Consider the following 10,303-nt stretch of genomic DNA (forward strand, 5'->3'; position numbering starts at 1 on the left):
CCTTGGTAGTCGTAGATGATTTTTCAAGATTTACTTGGGTTATTTTTCTCAAATCTAAAGATCATACTGCTTCACAACTGATAAAGCTCTTCAAAAGACTTTTAAATGAAAAATCAGTTGGAATTGATCGAATCAGATCAGATCGAGGAACTGAATTCATCAATCAAACTCTTTCAAATTTTCTAGAGAATGCTGGAATTAAGCATGAGCTCTCAGCAGCCAGAACTCCTCAGCAAAATGGTGTAGCTGAGAGAAGAAATCGGACCCTTAAAGAAGCTGCTAGAACAATGCTTGCTGATTCTGGTATTTCTCAAAGGTTTTGGGCAGAGGCAGTAAACACTGCGTGTTATACTCAGAACAGATCAATGATTAATAAGAATCATATGAAAACACCATATGAGATCTGGCATGGAAGAAAAAGTATAATTTCTTATTTCAAAATATTCGGCTGCAGATGTTTTATCCTTGATAATGGTAAAAATTAGTTAAAAGCGTTTGATGCTAAATCTGCAGAGGGAATATTTCTTGGATACTCATCAGTTAGTATAGCTTATAGAGTCTTCAACAAGAAAACCCTAAATGTTGAAGAATCAGCTCATGTTGATTTAGATGAAACTGAACTAACTAATAAGCCAACTGATCAAGTTGAGCTAGTTGATCGATTTATAGATATCAGTTTGGAGGATGATGATGAAAAAGACAATCATATTAATCAAAACAATTTCCAAACACACGAACCAGAAGTGTCAGATCAATCAGCTGAACCAGAAGCCATTCCTAATTATCAGTTGATAGAGCATAATGATAACATTCAAATATCAGTTGACGAAGCACCAACTGAGACTGAAAACTGTGTCAGTTACCAACTGAAGAAATTGCTGATACAACAAATACTGAGTACAGATGGAGAAAATCACATCCACCTGAGCTGGTAATAGGAAATCCATCTGATCCAGTAAGAACTCGCAATCAAATGCTAAATTTATTTATCCATTCAGCTTTTGTATCACAACTAGAACCAAAGTAAACTGATGAGGCTCTTGCTGATCCTAACTGGGTAAATGCAATGCAAGAAGAGCTAAATCAGTTCACTCATAACAATGTCTGGAACATAGTTCCAAGACCAGTTTCAAAAACTGTTATAGGTACAAAATGGGTTTTCAGGAACAAACTGAACGAATATGGTTCAGTTGGACGCAACAAAGCAAGATTAGTAGCACAAGGATACAGACAAGAAGAAGGAATTGACTATGATGAGACGTATGTTCCAGTTGCAAGACTGGAAGCAATCAGAATGTTTCTTGCTTATGCATCATACAAGAACTTCAAAGTATATCAAATGGATGTCAAAAGTGCATTCCTAAATGGCCAGCTACAAGAGAAAGTATATGTTGAACAACCCCCAGGTTTTGTAAATCACAACTTTCCTGATCATGTATATCATTTGAACAAAGATTTATATGGTCTTAAACAAGCTCTCAGAGCTTGGTACGAAACTCTTTCAAAATTCCTAACTGATCATAATTTTTCTGTTGGATCAGTTGATAAGACCTTGTTCAAATTTACTAAGAATGATCACATTTTATTAGTTCAAATTTATGTTGATGATATCATATTCGGGTCAACTAACCCCAAATTATGCGAGAATTTGCTAAGCTAATGCAGGATAAGTTTGAAATGAGCATGATGGGTGAACTGACATTCTTTTTTGGACTACAAATGAAGCAACTAGAAACTGGTACATTCATCAGTCAGACTAAATATACAAAGGAGCTGCTGAAGAAATTTGGCATGGAATCATGTTCAGCTGCGAATACTCCCATGAGCTCATCAGTAAAATTGGACACTGATCAAGGGGGAATATCAGTTGAGGCGACATTATATCGAGGTTTAATAGGGTCATTGTTATACCTAACTATCAGTCGCCCTGATATTGTATTTGTTGTGTGTATGTGTGCTAGATTTCAAGCAAATCCTAAGCAATCACATTTCTCAGCTGCTAAAAGAATTTTGAAATACCTTAAGGGTACACAAAATGTTGGGTTATGGTATTCTAAAAACTCTACTTTCAATTTAGTTGGATATTCAGATGCAGATTATGCATGATGTAAGCTTGATCGTAAAAGTACAAGTGGATCTTGTCAGTTTCTAGGAGACATGCTGATCTCTTGGTTCAGCAAGAAGCAGACATCTATAGCTACCTCAACAACTGAAGCAGAATACCTTGCTGCTGGTAGTTGCTGTGCAAAACTGATCTGGATCCAGCAACAATTGAGAGATTATGGAGTAATTACAAATAATTCGCCCATATTTTGTGACAATACGAGTACAATTGCCATCACCTATAATCCAGTTCTTCACTCAAGGACAAAGCATATAGATGTCAGACACCACTTCATTAGAGATCATGCTTTGAAGAAGGACATCAGACTGGAGTATATATCAACTGAGCAACAAGCAGCTGACATCTTCACCAAACCATTACCCGAGACTAAGTTTTCTTACTTTCGCAATATTCTTGGTTTAATTGATCTGTCTTAAAATTATTACTAATGTTGCTTTACTAATAGAATTATCTGCAGAAAATAAGAACACAACAAATTGAAAATAATACTTTATTAAGAATACCATCGATCCCAGTTTACAGAAGATATCATAGAACCAACTGAATCCTGCCATTCTCTAATCCAATCATTCAACTCATAAATTTGGATTCTAGAAAATGACCTAGTTGTAGAAATCTTCTCAACCACATGCCATTCCTTCCATAACATTGCTTCTAACAGACATTTGTCATCAATCAGATCTGTAACATGCCTAACTTCAAAACGATCAATGTATTTTCTTGATGTTGCTGCTTGAGCACGAGTAGGAACAGCACCACTACTACTTACCCTCTGTTAATCATGAATCTTGAACCATGTTGACATCACTTTCATCAGGACATATTCTTCCATTGTCTTCTTCAATTCTTCTAAATAAGGACTTAATTGCTCATTAACTTGAATATGCGAACTACTGCATGCATCAGAGTTACTTGAATCCGACATATTGAACTGTTATTGTCTCACATTCTATCATCTTATTTATAGACAGATGAAATTTAAATGTTGAAGAAACTGAAGAGACTCAAATCAACCGAAGCGTCTTTCTCATTTACCGAGGCTTCTTAACTATCAGTTGTTCATTATCAACTGATATCTGTTTGACATTTATTACTTAACGCTTAACCAATCATCAGTTTATCTGTTTATGATCGTAATTCATATATAATAACTAATGAAACTTATTATTTGCAGGAAAAAGAAAAAACAAAGTTAAGCCAAAATAAATGTTTCATTCAACCATAAATATTTGCTTGGATTACATCTTCATATTTTTCTTCCACATCAATTATCCACATTTTCAACCAAACGGATAGAGGTGAGGTAGATGTCTTGAGAAAGCTGTGGGAAGAAGCTATGCGAGTAAGGATTTCCAGCTCCTTTCGAGGCATCAGCTGATAGATATGACCATCCTTGAAGATGTCCACCCACACAGCTATATTCAAGTGCTCCCGCACTTCTCTCAACTCTGCCATCAGTTCGGGAGTGGTAGCCTCTCCAGAATTATACAGGAACGCAAGCTCCTGTAACTTTTCCCAGTAGGGAAGACTCTTGTAGAAGACTTCGTCTTCTATAACAGCCTTCCTAGCTTCCAGAGAAAATGGCGAAGCACTCGAGCTACTCGCATCTGCCATTCTTTCGTCTTGAATATTTTCACCAATATGACTGAAACTAACCGTGTTACTTCTATTTATAGCAGAATATCAAAGAAGCTGAAGGGTCGTCAACGTTTCAGCAAACGAAAATTTTTCTGACCTTTAAATTATTCGCTTTAATTATTTTATGCACTAATTAAGGGGGAATAATGGTTTTAAAGGTTAACTGAGAAGACAAATGTTAGTAAACTCTCAACTGAAAGGACACAGTCTTACAACTGATCGTTCAGTTGGCTATTTCACTAATCTTCTCATATAAGTTAACTAATTAAAACATATTATATTCCAAATCAAGTAACGTGACTGTCTATTATCTAATGATGAATCTCATTTTGAAAACGTGGAAGCATTTGAACCGTTTAAATTGTACACACGCTTATAGCACACGAACACACGTTTTTATTCAAAATTTTGATGAACTGACACGTGTCCAGAATCTAAACAGTCACATACATATAAATAATTTCCCGCTTCAATTCAGCTTTCTTTCTTACGCGTACATCATCTCTCAGAGCAAACTCATGCACTCAGAGCTTGTATTTCGCAAAATTTCAGGTTTCCTTACTCTCAGCAATGGCGAATCAAATCCCAGCTCATATGTTGAACGCTATGGCCATTGATTTTGACTCAGTTTTATCAGTTCACGAAGCTGAAATTAAGAACGTCTTTCTGAAGATTGAATCTGCTGGTCTCAGAATGTTTTTGGGACAATACTCGCAGGAGATTTATCCAAAAGAACTCCAAGACCTCTACTCAAATGGATATATCAACTCTGATGGAAACATCATTGCCACTATTAATGGTCAGTTGGTGACCATTTCTGAAGATTCTTTCGGAGAAATCTTTTCATTATCCTCTGATGGATTAGTACACCTTACTGATGTTAAAGCATCAGATATTGAAGAAATGAAAACTGCACTCTCTGCTGATGGACGGAAAATCAAAGTTTCCGATCCTAAGAAGGAACTGAAGCATGAGGTTCAGTTGCTGGCTGATATTGTAGCCAAAGGGCTATTGGCCAAGGCAGGATCGTATGCTGCCCTGACTTTGAAGAAGTTCAAGCTATTACGATCATTATGGCTGGAAGAAAATTCAACTGGAAGCAACTTATTTTTAGTATCTTGAAGAACATGTTTTCCTCCACCAAGCAATCCAAAGGATTTGCAGTGCCGCTAAGCTATTTAATGAAAATCAAAGGGTTGGTGGCTGATGATTCGGAGCGATTATCTAAATTCAAAATTTTCAATGGGAAGAATATTCTGCCACCCAAGACTAAACTAGATATCTCTCCTGATCAGTTCGTGAAGATCAAGAAGGAGATTGGGACACAACAGGATGCTCCCAAATCAGTCAAACAGGAGAAGACATTGGCTCAACTGAAGACAGTTAAAAGAAAACTGATTATTAGTGAATCCGATTCTGAGAAGACGCCCTCTCCAAAAATTGCCAAGAAACCAAGAACACAAAGGACAAAATTACCAACCACAGTAGAATCAATTCCTACTGAAAGACCGATATCTTCAGATGCCCAACAGCCTATCAAAGCAGTTCCTCTGAAGATTATTCCACCAGAAATCTCAGCTGGTGCAACAAAGGAAACCGTTAGAATCAAAGCTCCTCTAATCCACATCAATCGTCCTACCGTTCTAGCACCTGTCAGACTCAAAAGTATAAAGATTATAGAACTGGTGGATACTACTCGTACTGGATTGGAAATTCCACACATCCTCAGTACTTAAAAAGGCAAAGGCAAATTGATTGAAGAGCTCAGGCCATCCAATTCAATTCAAACTCATATTGACCTTGTTTGGGAACATGTTAATAATTTTGCAGCATCAAAACTTAAAATCTATGATGACTGGACCGTCTACAGAACTCAAATTTTTTGCTAAGCAGCTGAAAAAGAAATCCCAGCTGAAAAAATTTATCAAACTGGAAGCAATTGTCCTCAAGATGGTCAAAGCTGCTACAATTTTTCAGGCTTTGGAGAGAAAAACATATTTTTTTGATCAAATTCGAGCTAAGAAGCTATCTCAACAGCTTGAGAAATTAAAGGAAAACTACATTCCCAACAATCCAACTGCCTATAATGATCGAGCTGTGATCACTCAGCTAGATACAGATCTTACTAGCTTGCAAGCTCAGATAAAAATGTGGGAAATGGATCAGGAGTTAGTTCTTCCTGAGGAAGCCTATGAAGAAGAAGAAGAAGACCCCTCCTCTCAGCAGAAAGAGACATCCTCAGAACAAACTATTGTTACAACTGAAGAACCAGTTCAGGATGTGCCACAATCATCTGCTGTGGAACATCAGCTGTACTCTGAAGCCGAGTTGAATTTTGCCAACATTGATGAAATAATTCAAGCAGTAGTGACAGAATCTATGAATAATGAAACCATTTCTGAAGAAGTTGATCACTCAACTGATCAAATCACTCAAGAGGTTTCTATCTCAACAGAAGCACCAGTTCAGCCTGCTGTTTTTGAACTAAAGGAGCAAACAGTGGTGCCTACTCAATCACCAAATCAACATATTGCTGAAAATATGGAGGCAGTTCATGACCCTTTCACTGAAAATCTTATTTAGCAGGAAAGCCCAATTGTTGTTCAACATCAATATTAACTGAAACAAATGTTCCAGCACAGACTGTGTCTCTGAAACAATATTATCTGATAGAACCATGGTGGTCTTTGATCAAGTCTCACATGAACCAAGAACATCTAATCAGTCACCTCCTCTTCAATCCACAGAAATGGATCTTGTTCTTGAAGAAATCCAGAATATGCAGCACAATATGCAGCAGATGATTACTGAAATCAAGAAAATTCAATCCACACAATTCTCTCATACTGTCAAATTGGATTCTTCAATTGAATATGACTTCGCAAAACTGAAAGCCATTCAAGCAAACATGGAGTCTTTTACCCGAACTGTACTTGAGATGAAAAATAACAGAGGTCTAGCTCAAAGTCTCTATACAATTCAGGATATAATCAGTCAATGAGTTGAGCGATTGGAAACTTCTGTTTCTAATAAAATGAAATTGCTGCAGACTTGTTTACAAAGTGCTGTCTCAAGTATCTCCGCAGATGTCAAAATTCTTCCCACTGACGTTCGAAAATTATCTGAGAAGATGGATTTGTTTGACAAAAAGGGGGAAGAAATCAAAGATCAAAGAGCATATTGAAAAACAGCAGAAAACTGCCGAATCAGTTAATCAGATTATTAGATTCAGCTATTATTAAATCAAGATCTCTTTCAGTTCAAGAAATTCAATCTCTTATTTTATCTACAATGAGCTCAGATGTTCGGTTATTATTTATTTAGTTTTGTCAAACACCATAAAGGGGAAATTGTTGGAAACTAAATTCCGGCGTTTGACAAAATATGAATCAACTGAAAATACGAACCAACTGATCGAGTAAACTGAACTCAGCAACTGGACTTAATAACTGAAATCAACTGACTGATCAGTTGGAAACTGATCAACTGACTGATCAGTTGGAAACTGATCAGTTGATATATTCAGCCGTATGCTAAGCACCCTTCAACTGAACATAAGAAACAATCAACCATCAAGAGACATAGAAGATTGCAACGCCGCACTTCAATCAATACAGCTTAGAAAAACGCATTTCGGCGAAAGCAATTAAGACGCCGCATCACAATAAATGAAGCAAACAATGTCCAAAGAATAATCAAGTTGAAATCAACGGATACAAAGATTCAAATTCATCTCAAGTTACCGTTGGAGAAAAGAAGCTTATAAATATGACAGAAGAACAGCTGAAGAAAAGAGAGAGTCAACACTATTCAAAAAGCTTGCTGTCACTCTGTCAAAATCACAGCTCAATCTTACTTGATATATTCGTAGCAGTTAAGGCTACAATTTGAGCTCATTAGCAAGTTGTAATAATCGTTGAAATTCGATAGTGCTAAGATCAGTTACGCACTGAGAACATTCTGTAATACTAAGAGTTTCAGTTTTTGGCAGTGTTAAGTCCAAACTGAAGTGGGTCAGTACAATTCTTGTATTTGATCAAAGTCTTTTAGTGGATATCCTATCCTTGAGATAGAAGGGGTGACGTATGAGTAATTAAATTCTCCGAACATCCAGAAACAACCCTTGTCTATTTTATTTCAGTTTCGTATTCTATCTTTCAGTCAGTTATTTTCCGCAACTACTTTTGTTTAACTGATTGTCATTAACCAACAAGATTCCGAAAATCAGTTTGTCACCAAACTGAACTCAAAATTCGAAAATATCAGTTTTAATTGTGAGTGTTTATTCAAACCCCCTTCTAAACACTCTTGATACGTTAATCGATCCTATCAAAGTTGATAATATAAAAGTTGTAATGTTAATTAAAACACATTTTTACTAATTTTATTTTAAATCCAATGTAGTAAATTATAATTTTCTAATACAATGAAATACTATGCTTTCTGTTCTACAAACAAAATGAGTCGAGGGAAAGAAAAAACAAGCACGTAAATTTGAAATATAACATGTAATATTTCATATGTTTTAGATACCCCAATGTATATACCTGGCCGTTAGGATGACATAATCAAATCATATGTATATTATATATACACAATACATCATATTTATTTATTATGTTCCACACACAACGCATGTTCGTGTCTGTTAATATTTGTATGTATCTCAAATATCAATATATAATGAGGTTAAAAATTTTATCATCTTTTATCGATAAATATTTTTCATCTTCCAAATAATGCATTTAGTTAATAACTAAAATTTTATTCTATTCATACAATATCATGAAAATATAAGTACTTTTATCATATAAACATATAATATTTATGCATTATGTAATACCTAAGGTGTGTAGGATGGTCAGTATATAATAATTTCACGTTCGTCAATATTTCTATAATATATTACTAAGTTGGAGACATTTAGATTAGGTAATTTTTGGTGTCATTGTTTGTTTTAATAATTATATATATTAATTTGTTAAAATTTTAATACAAGTCACATGTAACTCAACATATATATTATTTTGCTTCTTAAGTATTAAGTTGACGGTTCAATTATTGTTTGAGTCTTTTTTTTTTTAAATTTGTTTTTTAATTCATATATCAAAATTATATTTATAATTTTTTTTATCATTTTTTATAATTATATTTTAGTCTTCATTCAAATATAATTAAATAAATTATAAAAATTATTATGCTGCGTTTTCCTTCAGTACACTAATTCTAAAGAACCCGGGAGTCCGGGAGTTCAATTTTCAAATGGCGGGCAAAGAGCGGCACTGAATCTTGATTATGGCGCCAAGTTTCCCGCCAACGTCCCATCAACCCGCTACAAAGTACGCCTCACAACCCTCGCATTTCACGTCTACAATCGTTGATTTTCACATTCAAACGCATCGAGGCGGATAACAAGCGCATACAGAGCCGCCGGAGCCATGGTTGTGCCCTTAGGTCCCGGAAAGTTTTATGGCAGCAGCCTTCCTCGGCCGTGGATCTACACCGACGTGAAACTGAATGACGTGAGAGTAGATCCACCGATACCCGTGATGGACCCGCTAATCTCGTGGGCCAATGAGGCTCACTGGTCAATGGGGGGCCTCAGTTTCAAGCGCCACCGCCTCCAGGGTCGAATCGAGGGAAATGTCAACAAGCTTCGGGTGCAGCTAGAGAAGGAGCTTTTCAAGAAATCGGAAAATCAGAAGAAGCCTATCAAGGGCTCTGCGTATAGCGAAAGAAGATCTAGTGAAACCCCGTCTCCGCCGCCTGCTCCTGTGGCGATTAAGCGGCGACGAGTTGTTGGTTTAGTAGATGAAGAGAAAGTGCATACGGGTACGAAGATGGGACCCGTGAGGAAGTTAGGAGACGATTTTGAGAGGGTGGCGAGGGAGAGTGGGATGCCTGCGAAAGGCGCTGATAACAATGGCGACGTAAGTGGAGCTGTGGCCGGTCGGACCAGGAGCAAGAGAAATGGTGCGGATGTGGTTGTGGATGAAGTGACAATTAAGAAGGTGAAGAAGAAACTGTTCAAGGGCGGAAGAAGGATTGGGGCTGCGGTGTTGAGCGCCGACGTCGGGTTGAGAATCTCGCCACGTTTAGCCAAGCAAAGTGGCTAGAGCCTACAACGTTTGATGATTTGGCTGGATGAAAGAAGCTGTGGATCTAATGTTAATTCAGATATAGTCTTTCAGTTTCTTTTCATAGGACTTGATACTTTCTTGCTCGTGTAAGGGCGTTGTGGACCAAGAAATTACTTGTAGCTTTTCTTGATGAAGGACTGAACTGATCAATTTATTGATGTAGATTGGATTAACACCAGTTCCCTCTGTTTTTTTTTTTTCTATCTTTTGTCATTGTTTTTTAATAATTGATGTGCTAGCTCAGGCAACCATTTATACCATGATTGTGTAAATTCCATTTCTAAAATTCTTCCTTTGTACACATTTATCTGGAATTCCATGCTTGGTGACCTGCTTGATAGGGATGTGAAAGAATTTGACGGGTTGGAGATCAAATAACAGATTTTGAGTCTTGGAAGGT

The 10,303-nt window shown here is 36.6% G+C and overlaps 1 protein-coding gene across 1 annotated transcript; it reads left to right on the top strand.

Moving 5' to 3' along the window:
* The first annotated feature begins 9,045 nt into the window (after nucleotides 1-9,045).
* LOC142518271 (uncharacterized) lies at nucleotides 9,046-10,076 on the top strand. The gene has a single exon (XM_075621013.1). It carries the CDS (start codon nucleotides 9,202-9,204, stop codon nucleotides 9,877-9,879), a length of 678 nt encoding a protein of 225 aa, XP_075477128.1. The 5' UTR covers nucleotides 9,046-9,201; the 3' UTR covers nucleotides 9,880-10,076.
* Nucleotides 10,077-10,303: the final 227 nt, after the last annotated feature.

This window comes from Primulina tabacum, chromosome 11 (genome assembly GCF_025594145.1).
Source record: "Primulina tabacum isolate GXHZ01 chromosome 11, ASM2559414v2, whole genome shotgun sequence".
NCBI lineage: Eukaryota > Viridiplantae > Streptophyta > Magnoliopsida > Lamiales > Gesneriaceae > Primulina > Primulina tabacum.

Excerpts from the sequence above, each read along its gene's own strand:
- LOC142518271 (XM_075621013.1), top strand. The coding sequence starts at position 9,202 with ATGGTTGTGCCCTTAGGTCCCGGAAAGTTTTATGGCAGCAGCCTTCCT.